This window comes from Rousettus aegyptiacus, unplaced genomic scaffold (genome assembly GCF_014176215.1).
Source record: "Rousettus aegyptiacus isolate mRouAeg1 unplaced genomic scaffold, mRouAeg1.p scaffold_m13_p_7, whole genome shotgun sequence".
NCBI lineage: Eukaryota > Metazoa > Chordata > Mammalia > Chiroptera > Pteropodidae > Rousettus > Rousettus aegyptiacus.
In genome coordinates this window covers 39,698,409-39,724,892 of record NW_023416310.1, presented here as the reverse complement: position 1 = coordinate 39,724,892, position 26,484 = coordinate 39,698,409, and the positions used below count along the sequence as shown (strand labels likewise).

Genomic DNA, 26,484 nt, shown 5'->3' with positions numbered 1-26,484 from the left:
TAAAGGACAGATCCTAAATATACAAAGAACTCTTAAAACTCAACAAGAAGAAAACATCAATCTGATTTTTTAAATGGGCAAGTGATCTGGACATTTCACCAAAGAAGATATACAAATGGAAAATAGGCATATGAAAAGATGCTCAAAATCACATCACTAGGAATTTGTAAATTAAAACAAGATACCACTACACACCTATTACAACAGTGAGAATTCAAAGCACTGACTTATCAAATCCAGATAATGTGGAGCAAAAGGAACTCTCATTCACTGCTGGTGGGAATGCAAAATGATACAGGCACTTTGGAAGACAGTTTAGCAGTTTCTTACGAAAATAATCATATCCTTACCAAAGGATAAGAAATTTTGCTCATTGGTATTCACCCAAATGAGATGAAAACTTATATTCCACACAAAACCTGTACACAAATGTTTATAGCAGCTTTATTCACAATTACCCAAATTTGGAATCAACAAGATGTCTCAATGGACGAATAAATAAACAAACTGTGGTATATCCATACACTGGAATATTATTCAGCACTAGAAAGAAATTAGTTATCAAGCCACAAAAAGATACAGAAGAACTTTCAATGCATATTACTAAGTGAAAGAACCCAATCTCAAAAGGCTAATTAATATATAATTCACATTGTATGACATTTTGAAAAAGGCAAAGCCATGGAATCAGTGGTTCCCAGGGATTCAGGAAAAGAAAAAGAGGAATGAATAGGTGAAGTTCAGGGGATTTTTAGGACAGTGAAACTTCTGTATGATATTGCTATGCAGGCATCTCACTAGAAATTTGTTAAAACCCATGCATACACAACACAAAGAGGGAACCCTAATGTAAAATAAACTAAGGGCTTTAGGTAATAATTATCAACATTGGATGAAGGTGATCTCTATGAAATGATATGGAATGATCTCCAGGATATATCTTTAAGTGAAAAGCAAAGTGAAAGTACCGGTAGTATTTTCCTACCTTTTGTGTAAAGAATAAAAAATAAGGGAAAAAGTACATATACCTGCTCATTTGTACAAAAAGAAACAGTAAAAATATATTCAGACTCAACAAATGGTTCTAGAATAACTGGCTATTCACATGCAAAGGAACGAAGTTGAACCCCTTCCTTATAACATACACAAAAATTAACTCAAAATAGTCTTAGATACAACACTAACGCACAAGTAACAATAATAACTAAATTAGACTTCATGAAATCTAAAACCTTTTATGCATCAAAAGACACCACCAAGAAAGTGAAAAGACAACTCACTAAGAGAAAATATTTAGAAATCACATAGAACTCTTATAATGCAATGCTAAAGATAAAAATAACCTACTTAAAATTGAGCACAGGATCAGAATACACATTTCTCCGAAAAACATATATACAAATGGCCAATAAAACACATGAAAAAGACTGTGGCATCCAGCAACTGGAGAAATGCAAATCAAAACTACAGTAACATACCACTTTATACCTACTAGGATGGCTAAAATAAAAGACAATAAGGTGTGCTGGCAAGGATGTGAAGAAATTTTATGTTGTTAGTGGTAATATAAAATGATGTCATCACTTTGGAAAGGGTTTGGCAGTTCCAAGAAGTTAAAGTTATCAAGTGACCCAGCAGTTCTACTTCTATACTATTTTTGCAACTCTTTTAAACATAATTTCAATAAAAAGTTTAAACAGTAAAGAAACCAAATTTTAAAAGATTATTTTGTAAATCAGAGTACTCTTCAAATTAAAGCTGAATCATTAAACTCAATTTCTAAATCTACTTACTGCATGAATAAACTCAGTTTCAATTAAGTTACTTTGAGATAGAGTATTACTACATGCTCTTTGCATTTAATGAGTTTTGGAAGGGGACAGAGAAAAATGAAAGATGTTTGAGGGAAACTATTTGCATGTAGCAAAGTAGATTTAGCATACTTAAAGGGAATAGTTGGAAGACTAGTAAGACTTAGCGGGGTGATCACTTCATAAGTTATATAAATGCCTAATCACTATGTTGTACACTTGAAACTAATATAATGTTGTATGTCGACTATAATGGAAAAATACTTATAAATTTTTGGAAGACTCACAAAACAGAATAAAGATAGAGTTACAGATTAAAATGACCATACTAACAGTATCCTATAAACAAAGGGGAAATCTAGAAGGTTCATTTTAGAAGAATAGCTATGGCAGTAATATAAAGAATCAGAAAGGGCTAGGAAAGTGTTAAGGGCTATCACAAAAGCCTACACCAGAGGTTCCCAAGCTTTCTAGGTTTACAAGGCCCTTGATGTGTCAGTAATTTTTTCACAGGCCACAAGACATAGCTAACCACTCTGTCTACTAAGAAGTCAGGTCTAAACAACTTAAAAAAGATGTATGTCCCAACAATTTAGCACCTGTGTTGGGTACTGCACAACTTCTCAAACCTTAGAATCAGATTGAACACTGCCTTCGCCTTTTCATGCACCATATATATTTTTACATGGTACTTGCTCTTGCTCTTTGTTATAGCAACTACCAAAAACTCTGCTTTGTAAAAATACAGTATTATTAGAAGGAATGTAGAAGTGTAATTTAGAAAATGAACTACTTCTGTGTGGAAAATTTGTAAGCTGCTGTGTTTTCTTTAAAATTTGTAAGCAGCTCTTGGAACACCTGTGAGTTCTCTGCAGTGCCTTCTGGGCTCCAAAGTGCAAAGTCTGGGAACCATGGGCTTGGCAAGAGATGACGAAGGATGCCACCAAGGCGGTGGCAATAGAAAAACTGGAGTGAAAATTAAAGCATACTTCAGAGAAAAAAATCAACAGCTCTAGGGATGTTACCTAGAAGTATGACAGTGCAAATACATGAGAAGTTTCAAAACTTCTAGAAAAAAAATTATTCTATCTTTAGCTATACCCCAATAGTCCTTACTTCTTTGGAAAAGAACTAGTCTTTTTTTTTTTTTTTTCAATGAATGAATGAAGCTGTTCTAAAGTTTATATTAATTTGACAGCTTTATATGTGGCATAAAGTACATTGCTCACTTTTAACAACAAAACTGAACTAAAGGAAGAAAATTCAATTCAAATTTTCAACATTTCTGGAGTACCAATAGGAACTGTCATCAGGCATCTGCCAAAGCTTTACTTCAGACAGATATTTGAGAAAGAATGAATTATAGTAGTTTTAAAACCTGGCTTGACGATCTTAACCAATTGGGGAATTTCTAAAATGAGAGATTTGTGAGCACCATTCCAGACCTACAAAACCAGGACTTTCTAATGGTCATGGAAATCTTCATATTTGCAAAATGCCCCAGCAATTCTGAAATCAGCCAGTTTGAGAGGAAATAGCTAAAACAGCACTGTCCAATAAAACTTTTTGTGATGATGGAAATGTTCCACATTTGCAGGGTCCAATATGGTAGCCCCTGGCTCCATGTGGCTAGTGAGCATTTGAAATGTGGTTAACATGACTGAGGAACTGAAGTAAGTTAATTTAAATTCAGATGTAAACTGTCACATGTGATTAGTTGTTTCTATACTGGACAGCATAGAACTGGATGATTCATTTTAAATACCCACTCTTATAAATAACTGTACCCTTCATTTAAATTAGATGATCAGAAAACTAGGTTTCTCTGCCACACTCTCTCATAAAGGGTCTTTCTGAAGGGTCGATATAAACATCCAACTTAACAGTCTGAGTCTTTTCTAGTTGGAGATTTTATCCAATGCCATACTTTTTTGTTTTCCATAATAAAAATCTTCTTTGAATTAAGTTCTAAGAAAAGTCTCTGCCAATGAATTTGAATGTTTTCTTTTGCCAGAAGGAATATTATGTGAGCCAGTGTGCTTCCCTTTTTGCCTCAGCTGCCAGTAAACTCAGAAACAAGTTCAGTGTTCAACGGTAACTCCTCTTAAGTGCCTGGTAACATGTACTCTCTGCTCCTCAAGCCTATCTCTGTTCTATTTATATCCCTAAATTAGTCAACATAGTGTTATATTTAATTCTTAAGCTGACAAACTCTTTTGGACATAGGCAATATATCAGCTTTTAAAGTGATAACTTCTTTGCATTAAAGTCAATCTTGTTTATTGTTATTGAGGTATTAAGGTCCTTTTGAAGTGTTTTTTATTTTAAAAGTGTTTTTAAAATAACATCACTGGGATTAATAACACCAGGATATATTTCTTAATAGATCGAATTTACCAAAGAAAATCTTTAGCACCTAAAGATTGCCTATTAGTAAAACTGCCTAAAAATATCACTAAAAGTGAAAAATAAGACAAACACACTGACATAGTAATTTTACTGCCCCATTTCACTAACTCAGTCCCACTCCTTTTAAAAAATATGCAAAAGCCCTGATGAAGATGAACATCCCTATTGAGCATTCAGTTCAAAATGCTTGTACAGTTTTTCCTCCAGCACACTGGACTATTTTTATATTGTGCAATAAACTACTTCAGTGACTCTTTTGTTGAAATTTTCCACAAAATTAGAACACATCTGATGCATCAATAGCATGTTTCTATAAAAGCCTAATTTTAAGTTCTCTGAGCATCCTACTGCAAAAACAATGTGAAACTTAATTAAAAGAGGTAGAACTTCACATAATTTCTTAAAATTTCATTTTAAAAGTCAACTTTTAAAATACGTAAAACAAGATTTGAAACCAAAATAAGGGAATTGTACACTACCAAAAGATACTATTTGCTCAATGGGTTCATTTAAAAGACTTATGACAAGGAAAAAAAAATTAAAGAAAAACTGTCATAAAGAAATATATCCTAAATATCATAGTCACTGTAGCCTGTGTGTATGCACACATACACACACACACACACACACACGCGCGCGCGCGCGCGCAAATTAATTCTACTTTGGAGGAATTAAGTTAGTTTCCTTAGCCATATTACTTAAAATGATTATTAAAAAAGAAATAAAGCTATAAAACCTTATGAACTGATTTTGCTCCAGAAGTAAAAATATGTACTTCCTTCCCCCCTAAGCCAAAGTATTGTCAAAACTTAGTTCATTTCAACACTGTGCTTCTGCTAGCACACTCCCTGTTTACTCTCACCTCTTGTGTCACTTCAATCTTCTGAGATAGTTCATATTTCTCTAACACTCTTAAAAGTTCAGGTTATATTTTCAGTATTCTCACTTACTCTACCCCTTTTTTCTCTAAATAGCACTCTTCATTACTTATTGCTTAAATAATATGATAAAGATAATTATAACAATGGGTAACATTTACTGTATATCAGGCACTGTTCTAACCACTTTACATGTATTATCTAATTTGTCCAAAAAAATCTATCCTGGGAACACTGTTATTATCATCGCCATTTTACAGATGTGGTACTAAGAGGTTAAGTAATTTGTCCAAGGTTACACGGCCAGAAAAATACATATTTTTTTACATACACAGAGCTAAATGCTCCTCAAAGCTATACTAAATTTCTTTCTATGGGTCTGGAAAGCAGGCACAACAGATTCCCCACTATTGTTTATGCAGTTAGACTACAATAGTATTAAACTAATACTTTGGAGGTTAGGCACAAGGACAGAAAAGTACTATACTCTAGATTTCACAAACACTAGCTTCAAGTAATTCCAATGATTTAGAGCAGAGGTCTCTAAACTTTTTCTTAAAGGACCAGTATTTTAAATTCTGCAGCCATGCAGTCTGTGTAGTAACTACTCAACTCTGCCATTTTAGCATGACACAACCACAGACAATACGTAAACAGGTAGACATGGCTATACTCCAATAAAACTTATTTTACAAAAGAGGCTGCTTGGATCAGGTCAAAATTTGCCAACCATTTAGAGGCACACTGAGTCTCCTGTGGAGGCAAACATGATATAAGCACTGCAATGTCCAATTATGGCAGAAAGGGACTCCACCGTTTTCCTTAAATAACCCGCCACAACTGAATTTGTACAGCTGAACTTCACATGGAATAAACACTTAAAATCTGGATAAAGTACTACATGTAACAATTCTAGTTTGTTTGTTTTTTTAAAATATGTCTGTAAAACATTAACAAAATAACTAACAAAGTAACATATCCGTTTATTATCTACTAAAATTATATCCACCTTTGACAATTCGCCACATGGAAAAGAAGACTGTGCTATTATGTTTCAAAGAAAATGGTGTTCAAGATTTATATAACTTGTAACAGAATACTTTGCAAAGTAAAACTTTCTCCCCCATCTCTTTCCTCATTCACTAAGATTTTAGCCCCTTAGTCCATTTCTTAACCAGTTCTCTTCCAAATATTCTCAGCAACTTCAAGAGCCATATAATCTGTCCCACACTTTTGCCTCTAAATTCCTTGACCACCCTCTTCTAAAAATCTTCATTTCATTTCAACCACCAACTGCCATGGTCATCCCCTAACAGCTATAGCGTCTAAAGAGGAACAGGAGCACTTGGAAGTACAAAGACAACCCATTCAAAAATATAGGAAGAAATCCTACTTAAATATATTTTTTAAAAAAGAAATTAAAGTATACTCATATTTAAAGTATATAGCATGTCTATTAAAAACATCTGAAGAACAGTATGGAGATTCCTCAAAAAATTAAGAACAGATTTATTATATGACCCAGTAATCCCTCTTCTGGGTATTTACCCAAAGAATTTGAAAACATTTATCCATAAAGGTTGCACCCTGATGTTCACTGCAGCATTATTCACATGGAAACAACTAAAGTGTCCTTCAGTAGATGACTGGATGAAGATATGGTACATATATACAATGGAATATTCAGCCATAAGAAAAGATAATATACTACCATTTGAGATAACATGGATGGATCTTGAGATTATTGTGCTAAGCAAAATAAGTCAGACAGAAAAAGTTGAGAACCAGATTTCATTCACATGTGGGATATAAAAATGAAAGCAACAAACGAACAAAACAAAAACTCAAAAACACAGACAAACAGTTTAGTGGTTACCAAAGGGTTAAAGGGTGGGGAGAGGGGTAGATAAGGGTGAAAGGGGTCAGCATATGACAATGGAAGATTTGACTTTGGGTGAACACACTATGCAATATACAGATGATGTATTATTGAATTGTGTACTTGAAACCAATATAATTTTATTAACCAATATCACACCACAAATTTAATTTTAAAAAGGACATTTTCTTTTTACTTGAGGATGTATTTTCTAAAAAACTGATAAGCAAATGTGATACAAAGGAGACTGCCACCTGTATCTTGTCATTACTGTTACCTACATCTTCCAAAATCAAGCACCTCAATCTGACTCCCATCTCCCATGTTTCTAGCTCGTTCATTCTAGCATACTAACCCTAATAACTATTTGACCTCTTTAAAATCTCAAAATCATTATCTCCTTCACTTTTATATTGACCACCCTACCATTCATGTTTTTATTTTCCTCCTTTTCCATCTTATATTCTATGGTTCCTCATTATAACCACTCATGAGTATTCTCTCTTAGTCTCTTTGCCCTTCTTTCCTAAGTTATGCATTCCTGACAAAATCCATTCCTGGTTAAATCCAACTCTGCCTGTTCTAGGCCTGCCCTCAAACACAGAACATAGCTGAATTAAAATATGCAAACTTGCTTCTTGCATTCACTTTAAATTTATGACTACAAAGTTAGGAAGGTCCTTGGCGCTACCTAGCAATCCTTGCACATTTCCCTTGGGTACTAGAACCTGTTCCCTTTTTCTCACTCAAGGACTTTTCTTCTGAAGTTACCTCCTATCCCAGCACATCATCAGTTTTTCCTTCTTTGTCAGCAATTTTTATCAGCATTCAAAGGTGCTGCAATATCTTCCACACAAAAGATATACCTTGACCCCTCATTCCTCTCGTCTACTACCTACTTCTCTCCTTCGTAGCAACATTCTCTAAGAAAAATACCTCTACTCACTGTATCCACTTCTTTTGCTCTAACCCAATCTAATCATGCTTTCATCTCCACCACTCTACTGAAAGCATTCCTCAAGGATGCCCACCAACTCTTTCTACCTTGCCAAAGCCAATGGTCATCTTACCCAACCTCTCGAAAGTATTTTGACTCAGCTAGCCACACCTTTCCTGATACATTATGCACTTGGTTCCCTGAAAAGCACACTTTCCTAATTTACCTTCTACCTCCCAAACGCTTGTTTTCAGTTATCTTTACTGGCTTTTTTCTTCTTCCCTATCTTATATGTTGAAATGTCCTAAGGCTCAGTCTTCAGTCCTCTTAATCTACATGTATACAACAGGAAATTTCCTTTAGCCCCATGGTTATAAACTCTATCTACATACAGTCATGCACCACATAACAATGATGGACTGTGAATATGACACTGGTCCTATTAGATTATAATGGATTTGTGTTTTGTTAAGAGAAATGAAAGGATATGTGGTACAGGAGGAATTTTTTTCTCTGAAGGTAGCAGTATCTGTAGGGCTTGGCAATAGATTCTCTCTCTCTCACCAACTCAATTTTGAGAACCCAGATTATATTCCAATCAGTCAGCCACTGACCTGTTTCAGCAGAGAGGAGCCTGTGTCCCCCAAGGGCTATATATTCAGAGGCCACTACAGCCCTCCCAGATTTAGCTTGATGGTTTTCAGAGTACACTGTTGTAAATTCTTTGTTGAGGACCTAAGATCCTGTACAAGGACACAAGCTCACAGGTGCTACCTTAATAAGTATTAAGTGTCACTGTCACTTTAGTAAAAGCTTTCTGTGGTAGTATGGAGCCAGTCTGTCCCTGTACTTTGGAAATATTTTCAGGTTGTAATGATGTAAAGCATAGATAATTTTTATTTCTTCCATCATTTCAATGTCAGAGGGAGACCTTTGTGCCAGATAGGGTCAATGGAACCAAAAACAAATTTCCAAAGTCAAAACATTAAGTCCTCAGTTCTATACCCTCTCTCTCCATGTTAAACACCCTATATTTTTTAATACTGCGTAGTTCCTTAATCTGACCACTACTCCAGCATGCAATAGCCAAAACCAAATTGCCATGACAATCCCCTATCCTTTGTTGATTTCTCTCTCCATCTTGATTTCTTATTCTTATTTATCCCCAGGCCACCTTTCACTCCCTTCTGACAGTCACTATTACGGTGATCATCTACACCTTAACCAGCCAGTTTATTCTCGATATTTCCAATCAATCCAGCCCATATCCCTGTTCATGGAAGGAAGCAGGGGTAGGGCTTGTGGGACAGTGTTTGTAAGATCTACAATAGTACACAGTAATGTCCTAGGTCTTCGCACTCACTCACCATTCATTAATCAACTTACACAGAGCAACTTCCAGATCTGCAAGCTATATTCATGATAAGTGCCCTATACAGATGTACTATTTTTTATCCGTTAGACCATATTTGTACTGTACCTTTCCAATGTTTAGATACACAAATATTACCATTGTGTTACAATTGCTTACAATATTCAGTATGATAACATGCTATACAGGTTTATAACCTAGGAGCAACAGGCTATACTGGATAGCTTTGTGTGTTGGAGGCTATAACAGCTAGGTTTGTGTAAGTGCACTCTATGATGTTCGCACAGCAAAATCACCTAACTGTACATTTTTCAGAAGGTATCACCATCGTTAAGCAAGTATGACTACAAGTGACTCCAGCCTCCTTCCTGAGCTCGAAACTCTTATAATTAACTGCTTAATTAATATCTCCATCTGTATGTCTGAAACTTTAAGAAAAGCAAACCCAATTCTTGATTTCTCCTTCACACCAAATCTAGTCTTCCCCAAGTGTTTCCCTTCCCTGTAATTATTACATTCACCTTGTTACTCAGGCCAAAAACCTAGTCATTATTGATCCATCTCTCACTTTAGATCACATTTAATACATCATTAAGTCCTGTCAACTTTACCTTCAAAAAAATGTATTTCCAGTTACACAGGTGTATACATATGTCAAAACATATTGTACACTTAAAATGGATGCATTTTATTGTATGTAAAAGTGTAAGTTATAACTCAATAAAGTGTGGTGGTAGTACGTGTGTGTTACCTACCTACATACAGCACCATTTCTCATCACCTGAACCACTACCTCTTTGCTACCTGGACTACTGCAATAGCCTCCTAAGTGGTATCCTTACTTCCAATTTTACTCACACAAGTTCATATTCCAGAAAGTATCCAGAATAATCATATTATGTCACTTCCCTGCTTAAACATCTCCAATGGCTTCCTATCACACTTAAAATCCAAAAGCCCTCACCATGACTTCAAGGCTGCACATGATCTAACCCCTACCTTCCCCGCAGGCCCTACCTCTTTATCATTTTACCCTTTGTTCTACTGTGTTCCAAACACACTGGCCTTCTACGTACTCCTAAAACAGTTGTTTTCAATTAATTATTTTCTAAAAATGTATTTCAAAAATAGGTTCTTTACATCAAGGCTGATGTACCTCTATCTCACTCTATTAGATGGTCAACAGAGAAATGCTTACTTAATCTACCCAAAGAAGTAGATCTTAATACTTATTAATGTAATTTGGCCTTCATAAACTCGTTAATACTTGAAGTGCATGTAGCATTCTGATGTCCAATTGGAAAACTAAATTGGGATCAGTTACAGAGAGCCTGGAACATCAGATTAAGGAGTTTATATTTTATCTAACAGGCCAGTGTCACAAACTTAAGCATTGGAAGAGCTACTTTTTAAATTTTTCAGGTCCTGAGGTCACACAGTTTGCAAAGAGGTGTGGAATAATGGAAAAAATGAAGAGTTACTTTCAGAGATATACACACACCTTTCTGTACCTCTAGAATTTTGAACCATGTGATTATATTACCTATTTTAAAAATAAATTATATCTTAAAAATTAAAAAAAAAAGAATTCTTGTATGACAGAAAAATCAGAAACAAATATATTTGTCTCTTTAAGAAAAATATATTTTAAATACTTTTTGAATGCCATACTTAGAATTAGTTAGAATATAAAAACATTTATAAAATATATTTGTATATTTAGACAATGCAGACACATACACGGAAAAATAATATACATGCTCATACATAATGGTTCTCATCATATATTAAGGAAGTACTACCAGAACTGAATTTTGCAACTTAAATTATCACAACTTGCCAACTTTCAAGCAGCTTCCTTAAAAACCTGAATAGCCACTGAGGACTCATACTGTGAAGACTTTACTCAGAAATCTAAAGGCCTGCAGGTGATAAAAGAATAAGGTAACAAATAAACTAAAAGATAAAAGAGGGCACAGTCTATTTCTCTCAAACTCATCTCCAGAGGCCAGTCTCACCACTTGCCAACAGCTGCATCAGTTAAGTGAGATTAATAATTAAATGACCCGGAGACAAGAGTAGGGAATATAAACCCTTATCTCCAAATTTGCCATAGCCTCTATCTGGCAGTCCAGGAGCAATGAGGAACAGAACCTCACAGTATACGTTCCTCCTCCAAGACAAATAAAAATTATTCTGGTTTTTGTTCCTGACCAAAGTTCTAGAACCACTACACCATGAAAGAATAAGGAAATGGACTCTGTTGAACTAAGGAAACTCAGGCTGCATCAGTGAAGGCAAAGGCAAAATACTATAAACGGCAACAAAGAGAAAACAGAAATTCCAAACCCTTTAATCTATAGAATCCATCCTTTCATCGAAGGCAAAGTAGTGTGAGTTTGCTCATAGCCTACATATAAAGAGTGACCTCTTTAAACCCTTCATCCTGTTATCTATCATGTCCAGGCTCATACCCTATGGTCATAACAAGAGAACATGGGAAAAGTTTCTCTTCTCCATAATCACAGAAGTAACACATTCACTCTCGGAAAATATATCCTGATTCCCAGTACCCTCTACCATCAATACATTTTGTATAACTTTTCTGAATCCCTTGAGTTTCATCTTCATTCTCTTGAGTTTTGAATTCATGCAGAAGTCAGTGTATTCTGAATATACTTTATCCTGGAGTCATAAATGGGCATTTACTAATGTTGAAAACCTTATTTTAAAATACCACTTCCTCAACTTTAATATGTATACTGTAGATTTTATTAAAACGCAGATTTTGTTTCAGTACGTCTAGGGCAAGGCCTGAGAGTCAGCAATTCTAACAGGTTCCCAAGTGCTGCAAATGCTCCTGCTTCTCAGAAAACACTTTAAGTAGTAAAGTTCTAAAAAGCAATGGCACCTATATACACAGGTTACCGCCAAAGGCACAATCCCAAGAGAATGTTAACTGTTCTTTCTTTTTATAGTTTATTCCATCTTCTCTAATTTATAACAGGTGTATTTTCATATCCTCTTAATACTCACAATTTATCTTCAATGCTATTACTAATGTCTTTCCTTTTACTCAATTGGCATCTCTAAAATTCCTTCCTCTCCTTTTATTCTTCCATAATCCTCAAAATAATACCTAAAATGTAAAAGTAACTGATAAAAAATGTTCTTAGTATGTGTCCAAGTCTATTTTTTCTTATGTCCTTTAAATAGTTTCTAATTCAGCACATATACATCCAATAATTTAAGACTTCTTGCAAGGACCAAAATGAGGAACAGGAAAAGAGAAGAGGAAGAGGAAGAGGAAGAGAAGAGAAAGAAGAGAAGAGAAGAGGAGAGGAGAGGAGAGGAGAGGAGAGGAGAGGAGAGGAGAGGAGAGGAGAGGAGAGGAAAGAAAAGGAAAGGAAAGGAAGGAAGGAAAGGAGGAAGGAAAAAAAGGAATAAAACTGTATGATAAAAGTACAGAAATTGGGCCTAATATCTATTTATCACAGGAACCTACTACTGTAAAATGAAGCAAAAGAAATACTAACTGAAAGTCATTACAACAAATGTTCATATATTAAAAAGATCTCAAAGTTCTATATAAGGATCTACTTATAAATAAAATTCCAGTACATCAAACAAATATGTATTCTTTGGGGCTGTCACCTTGTTAGCTTTAAACTATATTGTTAAATGAGAGAAAAAAAAAAAGCAAAATATTCAGACTATATGTCTGAATATTCTAGAACATCCAACTGTTTCCAATGCTAAGGCCAGATTCTATCATAAAGATCTAATTTAATAGGTGTACCATAATGGCCATCCTTAAAAATAATCGAGCCATCTATTCGACTTTAATCAAGTTAAATTTTCATTCTTGCTTTCACCTTGAGACACATTAACAGTAACATACTTCTCAAAGAGAAAAAGATTCGGAAATGCTGCAAACTGTGGAGAAGAAACTGATTTTGTGGGCACCTGATATGTTCTATATCCCTTAGAAAAGAGATTTTAACTGAACCATCTTAAAGGTGATGCTCCCAGTATACTGCCAAGTTAAGAAATACTTGTAATCAAGATCTCCCTCATGTATTCCCTAGTTTGGTTAGTAGTACATTCAAGTCTTCCAAGCCAGAAACTTGGGTGTCAACTTGGAACTTTCCCCCTCCCTCATCTCCATGCTTTCCAGACCTTCAATTGAAATGACCACCACTTATCCATTGTGTCCTAAATGTTCCTCCGATCCATTCTCTCTGACTTTGCCTTAGTTTAAGCCTTTTCCCTCACCTTATCTATTGCAACAGCTACCCTAACATCACTGCCTCCAATCACCCTTTCCACTGTGATAATTACTCCATCATACTGTCATTCAAGTGATTTTCCAAAATGCAAACCTAATGTCTCTTCCACTCAAAACTTTTCACTTTGTTCCCATCACCCATACAATAAAGTCAATGCCATAATATAAAAGCACATAACTTTCCATGATTTGAACCCTGCCTACTTCTCAAACATCATATCCCATTGTACTCCCCGCATCCTGCACTTTAAGCCCCATCATTATCAAACCACATTGCTTGAATTTCCAACATACCCCATGTTACTTGATACCTCCATGCTTTTGCATAGGCTGTTGCTTCAGTCTAGAATTTCCTTCATTTCTTCCCCCTTTGGCTTCCTGACCAACTACTATGAATCTTTCAAAACCCAGCTAAGATCCCAGGAAACTATCCCAAGACCCTACTCCCTACCCTTAAGAGTTTAAAATTTCTTCCTCTGCCAACATTGTAAGTAATAATGGCATTTATTGGGCATTTACTATGTGCCTGACAGTTTCAAGCATTTTACATGTATTAACTCATTTAATCTTCACAATAATTCTTCCTAAGAACTAGTATCATTATAACCTTTGTGGATATGGAAACTAAACCACAGAGAATTAAATAACCTGTCCCCAAGGATACCCAACTGTTAAGTGACAGAGAGAGATTAAAATCCTATACCATAGATATTTGTCTTATTGCATTTATCACAATGAATTTATTCACATGACTGTCATTACTCTGAACTGTGAGCTCCTTGAGGGTGGGGATTATGTCATATTCAACTCTAAAGCCACAATATAAAGTAGGTTATCAGTACCTGTATTTCTTGAGTTGCATATAAAATATTCCTAAAAAGTTCCAGAAAAATCACTCGGGAACTAGTTTCTAAATAAATATCCAAATGTGCTTTAAGAGTTCTAGAAAAGAGTAAGCTATCTTTTTCACCTAATAAAAAGGATGTTAAAAAGAGGTTAACACAGGCATGAGACTATATAGTCTGTGGACTATGAAATGGACTTATTTTTGCAGTAATACTGCTTAATCACTGCAATAAATCAAAACTCAAAGGACTATTTGTTTAAGATTAACTTTTTTCTCTCACTAAATAAAATTTTTTGCCTATCATTCAGGGCAATGAAAAGAAAAACCCTAAATTTACTTTGCTCAAGTGGAAAGAAGCGAATCATAGACAAGCACTACTAATTGCTAAGTCTGGCCAAGAAATGTACCCCATTTGGCAATTAAAATAAAACACAGTTGCCTGACTAAGCATATAACAACAGAATTTCTAAGGTTGTGTGGACTGGCATTCCATTATTGAAATAATGAAAAATTCTTTATCTTAAGCAAAGAAAAATGAAAAATCAAAAACAAAATAGATTATCATCACCCAATAGTAAAGATTTTTGGATTAAAATGCTTTTAAAACATATATGTTACATTAAAACAAATGCATGTTTATAATATTTTAATAACCATTCTTCATATCCTTAAAATTGTAAAAATCAAAGTTATTGTACTTAGTGTGCTCTCAATTATAGTCCCCTGAGCCATACTGAAGTACAGTAATTAAAATCCACAGGGATGATACCAGCAGCAACAGTGCACACCATATTACTTCTTAGTGTACTCTGCATTCAACCCAGCTTCTACACACTTGTGCATTACAGAAAGGTAAATCTGCTGTCAGAAGAAGCAGAGTTTAAGCCACAGTGAATTTAGGCCACAGCAGAGCAAACTCTACCCCCCCGGCACATCTTACCATTTCTTGGTACACTCAACCATTAGCTCCTGGTAGGAGGCCACAAATTGGAACTTGGATGCATGTTTTCCTACACGCTGCAGTCTCTTCCAAACTGAAGCCATGATGATCAGTCAATACACTGAAGCAGTTTTGGGTTAGCAGCAATGCAGCTTTAACAAAGCAGAGGGTCCAAAGCAAAAAAGCTTTGCATGTATCTCTGTACTTTTAAGAACTCAACTACAACTTGAAATGATGTTTGGGGTCCATAAGTCTTCTCCCTGTTTCACAGGGTAAATCCCATCTTAAATGAATGGCCCAGTCAAGAACAGTGTGATATACATGACAGGATGAGTGAGAAGAGGTTCCCTTATGGAGACATCACCATTCCACCTCAGGGGCTATATGATGTGTATTCTGGAGGGCTGAAAAGCAAAACAAAGAGAAAAAATATGAGAGAAGCATGACAAATGACTAACCACCCATGTTAGATAACACTGCAACAATCCCAGTTCTCCGCATGTTTTTCAAACAATGAAACAAAACACCAACCTCAAAAGCCAATAACATCAAGGATGCAAGACACCAAGGAAAAAATGGCAATTCACACCGAAGACGTGGGGCAACACATCTGGTAATCAGCATCAACAACAATCCAGAGACGCAAGTCCGGGTCCTACCTCCCCCTCCTAGCATCAGAGAAGGGCGAGCAGAGCGGGAAAGTCTAGGGATGCTGTTTAATGTCCATGGCAAGTCAAAGGGAGGAGTGGAGTATTTTAAAATAAACTTTGTTTTTCAGTCGATAATTAATAGCCTCGAGTCCTAGAATATGTGCTTGGAACAAATTAAGGAGCGGAGAGGAATGCTGTTGCTGAGTTGGAGAGGGAAATGGATGGAGAGAGAGGAGTGGAGGGAAATCTCACGGCAGAGGGAGGGCAATGTCCCGGCTTCAGTCCCTTTGGGTTCTCCTTCACCTTCGCTGCCAACCGGAGAGAAATGGAAACTCCTGCCTGGGCGTGAAGCAATGACCAGCCCGGCAAGCGCACCGTGCAGGGTGCGGGGTGCGTTGCCTCCCTCCCCCATCTTCAGGGAACAGTCGCCCGCCGGAGCCTCCTCTCTTCACGCACAGAGCCCAGACCCCCTGGCCCTCAGCAGAGGCAAGAGGTGCTCGCCCGCGATCCCTGTCATCAGGCTATGCCAGAAGACCCTAGCCTCGTCCCCGAACCCCGGCCCCGCCGCACATCCACTCCCGCCTCCTCCTCACACCTCTAATCCCGCTGTCGGGCAGAGTCTGGCCCGGTTCCCTCCTCAGCGCCGCTCCTCCGTCGCCGCCGCAGCAGCAGCCGCCGCCGCCGCCACCGAGTCCTCCATCCCCGCCGGAGCCACATGGAACAGCCGAGCCAGCCGCGGCGCTCCCGGGAGCCCGGGTCTGCAGCCCCTCAGGCGGACGGCGCGCCTCACGCCCGCCCCCTCCCGGACGGAGTCACCCCGCAACTGTCCCCCACCCTACAAAACCCGGCCAGAGCCTCCGCTCAGCGCCCAGCACCCCCTACCCCGCCTTCCTCCTCCGCCACCATCATCATTACCTCCCCCGCCGCACCTCTCACACTAACCCTACCCACGGCAGCTCAACCTCCGTCCGCCCAGCCGCCATTGGTGGGGCCCCGCACATGCCCCGCCTACCCAGGCTGGAGAGCCTTTGAGCGACGGGGGCGCCTCATTGGCCAACCCGGGTGCCCATCACAGAGGCTCCACTCCCTAGCTCTGGAGGTGTTTTTCCCCTAGCCGGAACGCGGCGCACCACAGTGTACCCTTCTTATTGGGAAAAAAAAAAAAAAACTCAAATTGGAACCGAGGACGACCCCGCCCACTCATCTGATTGGCTTGGAGAGGGAAGCGATACACTGGAGGAATAAGGATGTTTATGGTGAACTGGAAAATGGTTGCTGAAGGTGGACGTCTGTCAACGCGCGCGCCGGGTGCCGGGCAGGGTTTCTGGCTTGAGTTCGTGGTAGCAAAACCCGAGTCTGGCTTCGCTGCCAGTGAGGTTACTGTGGTTTTCTCTCCCGTTCTCTCCTTTCCCCACCCTAGGAGCTGGGTGCGCCCTTTCTTTCGCCACTAAACAACTGGGGTGTTTGTGCCCTTTTTTCACCCGATTTCTCCTGGGGTTTTCCCCATAACAAACTGTGAAGTAGTGACCCTGCCTGTCCCCGTCTAACATTGTCAGCTGGTCCTCAACAAGATTCAAAGACAAAAGCTAGACATAAAATATTTACAGTGCAATTTCATCTCGTTCTGATTCAACATTTCTTTGAATCTTGGGTTTCTCCTATTCGTTTGTCGGTCTTTTTGCCCTGGTAGGAACCGTACACAGATTGGGGAGTGGCTGGCATATAAGAAGGGTGATTAATAGGCAAAAAAGGATGAAATAACTTAAGAGTGTGAGAGCAGAGGTACTTAACCTTGTTAAAAGAGCCAAGGACCCTTCTAAGAATATAGACACTTTCCCAAGGAGGAAAAAAAAAAATGTCTTATCATGAATTTGCCTTCAATTTTAGGTGCTTCACAGACCTCTGGTGTAAAGAATGAAAAAGTGCAAAGAATGAAATTTAAGGGCAATCCCAACATTTCAGGAATAAGCAAAGTGGGAAAGAGACCGAGGAGGAATGGTGAGAGAAGTAGGAGCAACCTTACCAGCAAGGGGCAAATTGAAAAAAGAGGGAAGCTAACATACAAAAAAAAACCCCAAAAACAAAACAAAACAAAACAAAAACAAAAAAACATGATGGGTCCTGGAAACAATTAAGGGTCATTCTTAATCTTTATAAGGATGGAAAGCAAGGTGCATGGACAAAGTAGCTTCAAAGGTGTTAAGGTATAGAGAAGATTTTTTGAGAGACAGGACAGGAGTAATGACGGGTGAAAACTGAACACATCTGTAGACATAGCAGGAAAGAGGAGAAAGATATTGAAGAACCAAGAGAGATGGGGTGAGAGATAGAAGGCTTGAATCCAATATCTTAACCTATTTCCATTTCAATAAAATGTGCATTTTACAGAAAAGGACATATATATTACTTATTTTGCTATAGTCTTAATTTTAAAATATTAAGATAACTATAATAATTATATCGATGTTATTTTGTGTACATCTTAGAGTTCTTGGATATCCTTCCTGAATGGTTTACTAAGTCACTACAACCTACAGTCATTATGCTCTCATACAATGATATATTCTGCATTATTAACAGACTTTAAGTGTATGGCTTTTTTTTCTTTTAATGGCTAATTTATGGAAATGGTCAAACTATTTTAATCTAAGTTGCCCTTCAGGAACAACCCACATGATGATCAGGAGGATTTTGCATCCTATTTATTATTATTCTTCAGAAGTTCTCCAACTTTCTAATGTGGTCATCATGGTTTCTTTTAATACTGTGTCCTCGAAAAAAAAAAAAAGACTTTATTGTAAAGAAATTATCTTAAAAGCAATCAGTTTTAAATATCTTTCTTTAATAGAAAATTAAAAAAAGAAAAGAAAAAAAGTGTGTTTGAGACCAACAAAGAGTTTCTCAAAAGACAGCTCTTCTTTTTAGGGGAAGTATTTTTCTTGGATGTAAACTCTTCTTTTTCATTCTAGCTGCAAAGGTAGCTAGAAAGAGACCAAGGGCTTAAAAGCAGACCTTGACATTGTTCTGCTGCTGAGCTCAATTTTACAAGCTGACTCCTGGAGGCCCCATACAGCAGCTACTTATTCCCTAGTAACTCTTTTTTTCTATTTAAACAATCTTTCTGCTAACTAAATTTATTGAAGAACCTTTAATATAGAATATTTTAAGATCTTTTTGCCCAGGTAGGTGATAATTATTGAATATCAACTTGAGTAATGATCATATTAAATACTAACAATAGTGCATAAACGATACATTCCCTGTTCTGTTTTCAGAAACAAGATGTTCAGCATGCATTGCTTAATCTCTCTCTCTCTCTCTCTCTCAGTCCTATTCTGTCAAACAAATAATCATGCCTACCTTTCTGGGATATTAAGAAGATGGAAGATGTGTATATAAAGTACCTGGCACATAGTAAACAGTCAATAAATGGTAATTGATAATGTTTACTATTGTACTTGGTAGCAACATAAACAGGAAACAAACAGACCTTCAAACAATTCTTAGTTATTACGAAACATCACTACTTCAAGGACTAAAGGATCTCAAAAGAGTGCATTTACATTGTTCCTTTTCCATTAACTCAGTGATTATCAAGAGTAGAACATCAATAATCACTGTGGACTCAGGATTTTATAATCACTAAGAATTCACTTACCCTCAATTCTCATGACCACCTTTCATGCCATATATTAGCTGAGAGCTGTTGGAATGCTACAATTTACCTTCTTTTTAAGGCCCCTATCCCCCTTGCCTACTAGTATGTACATTCTATTGACCCTCCCTCTTCCGAGATAGAATGGCCCACTGTGGTTCTGCCCCTTCCTAATCCCCTGTTTACTCAGGTCTTGATTTATCATCTTTCTGCCCCAGGCCTAATCTGCGTATAATAAACCTGTGGGTACAAGTTACTTTAATTGTTCTGTCCATTTGACTTCAGAGTTGATCACAAAATTTTATAGATGTTTTACTTAACAGAAGCTTCGACATTTAAAATCAGTTCAGTTTTGCCTTCAAATATCATCAAGCTTAGAGTGAAGACAGAATACAAAGAAATAAATGGAAATTACACCCAAAAACTTTAAATTTCTGCCATAACAGTTTGGAAATGATAGAAATTACTTTCACTTAAACAGCTTTTCTAGTCTTTCAGAAACCTCCAAAATAAAGATTCTACTCTATGAAATGCAACCATAGGCTTGAATTATTATCATTACTGGTGATAAAATTCTTATCTTTGGGTTTTACAGTTTTTGCAGTAAAAATTGTCAGAGCTTGTTATTACAGTTTAACTACTAATAGAATTTATCTGTGCCTTGGTCATAGTAATAAGATTTACTCCTAATAATAACTGCAGGTTTTTGTACTGTGTTTTCCAGTTATAATAGCAGTTATACTATATACGACAATATTACTATAATTTTTAACTGCGAATAAATTATTTCTTTTAAACCCATAGCAAAAATTTTTATCCTACAGCAATTTTTGTGTACGTAAAAAATTTGCTGTGGCAAGCTAATACTTTGAAATGTTAACCAATGGTTTTTGTAGTAGTTGTTTTTCCAGTTATTTTTTATCCTATGGGCTTTCTCCTCTTATACCCCTCCCCAAGACACCCTTAGCATCATACCCACCCTCACTGAGGCTGGTCTTTGTTCATTGTTTCAGGAAAGAAGTATAACAGCATGCAGAGAAACAGAATTTTTCCTTGGTTTTTGAGTTTCAAAATCCTAGCCCTTTAGGGAGTAATGAATCCAGTTAGAGTCCTGCACTGTTCAATAGAATAACCTCTAGCCACATGTGACTATTGAACACTTGAAATGTGGCTAGTCCAAATTGAGATGTGCTGTAAGTATAAAACATACATTAATTTCAAAGACATGTAAAAAGAGACTATATCTTATTAATAATTTTTATATTGACTAGCTGTTAAAATAATATTTTGTATATATTGGGTTAAATGAAAGGCATAAAATTAATTTCACTTGTTCCTTTGCTTTTTGTAATGTGGCTACTGGAAAACTTTAAATTATATGTGTGGCTCATATTATGTTCCTATTGGACAGTACTGGCATAAACAATAATAAAACTTCCTTCATGGAGATGAAAAATAAATTTCCTAGACTAGAAAAAGTTGGAAGAAAATTAAAGAGAGGCTAGATGCTGGTGGGTCCCTAGGACAGGACTTACTGCACTATTCTCGCTCTATTCTGACACAAGCCTTGGAAAGGGGCAACTGAGATGGCAGTATCTATCTCATCTGAGAGCTGAGAGAGAGATAATTTTCTTTTTTCCTTGTCAGAGCTCTGGGGAGGTGTCAAGAGCTTTAAGAAAAAGCTGGGCCCTGTATCTAGTCCAGCCAAGACTTTAGAGCAGCACAGTTCAATAGAACTCTCTGTGATGAAAGCTACATAGTATACCTGGTTGTAGCCTCTAGCCACTTGGGACTACTGAGCACTTAAAATGTGGATAGTGTAAATGAGGTGCTGAAGTTTTAACATTATTTGATTTTAATTAATTTAAATTTAAATAGCCACACGTGCCTGGTAGCTACCATAATGGACAGTGAAACTTTACCTGGAAGTTTCTGAAAGCCCAACACGATAATTCCCAGACACCTAAAAGGGTGTAGAGGAAGCCACTAGACCTAAAGGGGCATTACTGATAGACCAAGATGGCCCAGCAGCAATCTGTAATGCTGGCTGCTATTGAGAAAGGAAGCAGATTGAATGACAGCTATAAACCATCAGCTTGCTATTCTAATTGTGGATCAGCTAAATATCAGCTCTGACTCTAGAGTACTCTTACTGTTCTGTACCATCTTCTCAATCCAACCTTTCAAATTACTCTAGATAACTTTGTAATGGTAAAGTCACAGTCCATAAATGCTGTGTATGCCAAGGTAAATGCAGTTACCAGAGTTATTTACACATTGAAAGTAAGTGGACCATTACTGGGATTTTTGCAACAAAGATTTGAGTTGGAATTAGGAGGCCTTTCTGAAAAGTCTTTGCTAAATTCAATAAATTTATATCCTATAAAATCAATAGGTATTCTTGACTAAAGTTTATTGGTCATTTCCCATGAAATATTAAGAGATTTTGATGAATTATAAAGAGTAGACTGACCTTTGTTTCTTTTTTTCTGTGTTTTCAATAACTGGAATAAAGTTTAGGTAACCAAATACAGCATCCAGCCAGTGGTTTCTTCTGAATAATTACTGGATGATTATATTTAGTATGAACAAGATAATATATTTTAACATATTGTGAAATAATAAGGCTAGACAGGAAAGGCAAAATAAAAATCAGTAGGAATTCACAATCTTGGAGGGCATTTAATACACCCCCCTGCCCAATGTGGTGTTAAATAAAAAGCATTTCCAGCTCAAACAGTGCAAAACACAGCAGCAAGCTGAAATCAGGTAGAACCCCACTTACCAGGACACTGGGTATGGGCCAAGTAGCCCTGTTGCAGAAGCCTGTCCCAGATGAATAGAGTTATAAAATAAACCCAATTCATGCACAGTTTGGGCAATCGGCTAGGCAAGGCCAGGTAGAAAAAAATTCCAGGGCAAGGGCAATCACATGGAAGCCAGAGAGAGCTGCCATACCATTCCAGATCCTCTCTTTTAAGTCACTCGATTAGCAACTGGGCTTACAGAGAGTAGAACATTGCCTGAGAAGCAAAGAGGACTTCGTGAAAGCTGCTGGATATTTCTTCATAGTTTGTCACAATTTTTGGATGCTATTTTAAAATATTTCCAATAATAAATCATTGCTATCTTTCTCCGAGGAAAGAAAGTCAACTGTTGAGCAAGAGTTAAGTTTTTGTGCCATAGTTCAGTCTTCTGGAGAAATCCTGACATTTCCAACATTAAAAACCATACTTTATCTCTGAGATAATGTTTGTCTATTTCAGATATTGAGTATAGTACTAAGTTACACTTGTTGAGAATTATTATCTGGCAATATCAGTGTCCCATCATTTATTTAAAAAACTATGTGAGCATCTTTCTCCTGATAACCAGCATACTTCAGTGTAGAAAAGGAGAGTGTTATACTTGCACCTTTTTTTTTTTACAAAAAAAGATATATATATTTAGAGGTCATAACTGATTATATTTTAAAAATTCACCCCTTCCTGAACAACTGAAGCAAAAATAGGAGACCTATTATCGACTGCTCAGCTTCTTTTATTCTTATAAAAACACACTCCCTAGCTACTCACAAAGCTACCTTGCCCATGACTCTTCTCTAGCTTACATCACAGTTTACAAAATAATAATTACCACAATCCTGCAGTTGTCAGTGATAAACAGTAACCTGTTGAGTACTTCTTCATACATGTCATGCTGGAAATTGAAACTGCTCCACTGCATGTATGATATTAATTGCTCATTAACATTGTATGCTATGGATATTTTCAATGCCCAGGAATGATATTTGATCAAACAATTTGCCAATAGTTCATTCTGCTCTCTCTTATTAAAATCTTATTACTTTTCAGCAGATTTTGCAAGCTTAAAGGCAACAATGTAACTTGTACCTAGTTTTACTATAAGGAGTACAACTTTGAATGACAGTTTTGTGATTTTGGTTTTCTTTGATATTTTTAAGTGAAACGCCCATTTACTAAATTAACAATTGTCTAATGAATACTAAGTAAATCTACGAGGCTCAAAGCATTGTGCTAAGTATTGGGAATACAGCTCATCAAAAGACACAAAATCCCTGCCCTCATGGAATTCACATTCCCCATTAATTAGAAACCATTATTTAGTGTTTGCTGTAGAAAATCTCAGTTGATGAGAGGTGACTGTTTTGTTTAACAATGACACAAAAGCTAACTTATAAAAGATAATGCACTGGGGACTAACATTAATAGATATCCTCACTCAATGAAATTCAATTTTCAGATATGTATTATTGTACTTCCAATTTGTGGCTGCTTGTGCGCAGTCATGTATAGACTTGTCACAGCTTATGCAGATTTATAATTTGCACTGGAGTCCTGTTCACAATTTATGTTTATTTCTTTATTTGCATTATATTTCCATTACTATTTTATCATTATTTTATGTTTATTGAATCACTTTAGACAAATTGATCCATTTTTTTAATTATAGATATAAAATAATGCTATTTTAATTATAAAAATCCAAAATTAACACATGCCAAAATTGAAGTTACAGTGTCTGAGACAGCAATTATAGTAAAGCACAAAGAGCACAGGATAAGGCTGAAGTTGACAGAACTGAGTTACTGTTGCAGGTCCAAAATTGTGTCATCCTAGGAACTCACATAACTACTCTGGATGGAGGTGGGGAAAGTATATAGATTGACTCTTAAACAACATGGATTTGAAGTGCATGGGTCCACTTACATGCAGATTTTTTTTTCTATAAATATGTACAGTATTATAAGTACATTTTCTCTTCCTTAAAATTTTCTTAATAACATTTTTCTTTTTTCTAACTTCATTGTAAGAATACAGTGTATAATACATATAACATATAAAATATGTGTTAATCAGCTGTTTATGTTTCCAGTTAGGCTTCTAGTCAACAGTAGGCTATTAATCAATCCTTCTTCTGGGTCTGTACCTGAAAAATTTGAAAACATATATAAAGATATATGTACCCCTATGTTCATTGTAGCATTATTTATGATAGCCAAGACATAGAAACAACCTACGTGTCCTTTCACAGATGATTGGATAAAGAAGAAGAGAAAAATTGGGGAGTGATTGCTAATGGGTATGGGCTTATTTTGAGGATGATGAAAATGCTCTAAAATTAGATACTAGTGATGGTTACACAACTTTGTAAATATACTTTTAAAAAATATGCTGAATTGTATACTTAAAATTGGTCACATGAAGGGTGACTTTTATGATATAAAAGAATAAAAGAATATAGAAACAGACAGCTGACCATAGGTACTCAACAGTTATATTATTCTGCAGCCACATTTAACCAAAAGTCACAAGACAACTCAATATGCTGGAGAGCTCAAAAAAATAAAATATTCTAGCACAGAAATTTAAAATGCAAAAGTGCCCCATACTTGGAGTTAGGAGACAAGAGTTATAATTTTCCCTGGACTCCAACTCAAGTTTGGAGGCAAAGATCGCTAATCACTTCTGAATATCCATTCTCCTTTTCTTCTCTAGCAATAGAAACCCCAGATTTTAGCTGAGCCGTTTCTACTCTGCTGAAGACATGTCAGCCACCTTTACAGCTAGATGTGGCTATGTGCCTAAGTTTGGCTAAGTCTTATGTGTAACTTCCAAGAAGTCTCCTTAAATGAAGAGGATGTATCTTTCATCTTCCCTGCATCCTATTGCTGGAATATGAATGAATCTGCTAGAGCTTCACACCTATCTTGGACCATGAGGATGAGAGATGGTAAAGTGCCATGCTGGAAAGATCCTGAGTTTCTTTGTAGAACCGTTACACTTACCCTGAACTTTCTACCATCTGACTTGTTTTATATGAAACAAAAATAATCATATAAACCATAGTTATTTGTTTTTCTGTCACATGTGAAGATACATAATCCTAACACACTGAATTTTTGATGAGGAAAGAGGAAAAGCCTTTTAGATTTGTTTGCAGGAGAGTTACTCTTTAAAAAACAAGTTAAAGCCCTCTTTCTGGATGGAACAACTTTCTAAATTAACCTGAGAGCATGCAAAGGCTCTTGATTTGATCTTCCAAAAGTTTGCCAACAATAGCAAAAATACCTAGAACTGTACAAATCTGTTTGTCATCACTGCACCTGCTTCCTTTCCCTGGCATTTTCGTATTAGCTGAGATCAGTCAGAAAATTCTAAACACTGTGGGTTTCAAATTTGATTGATATGTAGGGAGAGGACAGGATCTTATTCTTATGAAATAGGTTTCCAGTGGTATTCTAATTTCTTTTTCAGCCTACTCCAATTTCCTAACCTAACTAAATCTATATGGTTAGTTAAGCATTTGCTTGAGGGGCATAAGAACAGCTGCTGATAGGTGACAAAGTTTAAAAATTATGCATTCTTGGCTACTAGAGCCTTTCATGGCTTTATAACTGATTAGTATTTGTTCAAAATCTTATTAAATAATGATTTTGAATTATTCAATTCAAAAATACATGTATTCCATCATTTCTAGGTGGGCAGATGGCTTTTTTCTTTTTTTAAGGGAGGGAGGGAGGAAGCAGGAAAGGAAGGTAGAGAGGAAGGAACCAGGTGAACTTTTTAAACTACTCCAAAGGAGGGATCCAGAGGTTCTGGTCATTAAATGCTATACTGTAGGTGACTGTTTTAACCAGACTACTTTTACGATTTCCTAGATTTTTAGAAGTTGTCGTAGTCCACCTACTCCTGTGCAGAGCTCTTTAAAATTTCATTTATAGACAATATTAATGTGATTAAAAAGCAGATTTATCACAATTTATTTTAAGTTCAGAAACTTGTAAAACACCATCC

At 36.5% G+C, this 26,484-nt stretch overlaps 1 protein-coding gene across 14 annotated transcripts in view; it reads right to left on the bottom strand.

The window, feature by feature from the left end:
- The window catches only part of EHBP1 (EH domain binding protein 1), a 292,696-nt gene extending 275,649 nt beyond the window's left edge, over positions 1–17,047 (bottom strand). For 4 of the 14 annotated variants that reach the window (XM_016163001.2, XM_036225110.1, XM_036225112.1 and 1 more), the window contains exons 1-2: positions 16,927–17,008; positions 15,362–15,765 (exon numbers count right to left, since the gene is read on the bottom strand). In XM_016163001.2, coding sequence (XP_016018487.2) covers positions 15,362–15,465 — 104 coding nt within the window. In that variant the 5' untranslated portion in view covers positions 15,466–15,765; positions 16,927–17,008. The other 10 variants (XM_016163000.2, XM_016163010.2, XM_036225114.1 and 7 more) reach the window with 6 other exon arrangements.
- Positions 17,048–26,484: the final 9,437 nt, after the last annotated feature.